We start from the raw sequence: 428 nt of genomic DNA, 5'->3' as shown, positions 1-428 counted from the left end.
GCCAAAGTGAAGGGGGCGATCGCCAAGGTGGACGACAAGTTCGTCAGATCCGCTCTTGAATACATTGATAATGTAAAAGACATGAACTTGATAAGGTACAATTTTCACTACCCTGCCAAGAGTGTTCATAAGGGACCTTCTAAAGGGAATCCGAACTTGTTCGTAGTGAGTTGGATGAATTTCTCATATGAGCATGCTGATTTTGGTTGGGGTGTACCTTATTATTTTGGACCTGTGTATATGGATGCTGAGGGTAAAGCCTTTTGTCTCAACAAACCTAATGGTGATGGTATGGTACATGTGGCTATCTCTTTGGACTCGGCTCACATGCCTGCTTTCAAGAAAATCTTCTATGAGGACATATAATAAGTTTTTTTTCTTTTTTTTGTAACTCTTTTTTTTTTTGGAAAAAAAAAAAATCCTTCTTT

At 38.6% G+C, this 428-nt stretch overlaps 1 protein-coding gene across 1 annotated transcript in view; it reads left to right on the top strand.

Moving 5' to 3' along the window:
• The window catches only part of LOC107494459 (shikimate O-hydroxycinnamoyltransferase), a gene marked incomplete in the record, with an annotated part of 1531 nt that extends 1109 nt beyond the window's left edge, over positions 1–422 (top strand). The window contains 1 exon segment of the mRNA XM_016115492.3: positions 1–422. Within this exon segment, the coding sequence (XP_015970978.1) occupies positions 1–366 (366 nt within the window).
• Between the last annotated feature and the right edge of the window lie 6 nt (positions 423–428).

This window comes from Arachis duranensis, chromosome 6 (assembly GCF_000817695.3).
Source record: "Arachis duranensis cultivar V14167 chromosome 6, aradu.V14167.gnm2.J7QH, whole genome shotgun sequence".
In the NCBI taxonomy this organism is placed as follows: Eukaryota; Viridiplantae; Streptophyta; class Magnoliopsida; order Fabales; family Fabaceae; genus Arachis; species Arachis duranensis.
This window is presented reverse-complemented; position numbering and strand designations above follow the sequence as displayed.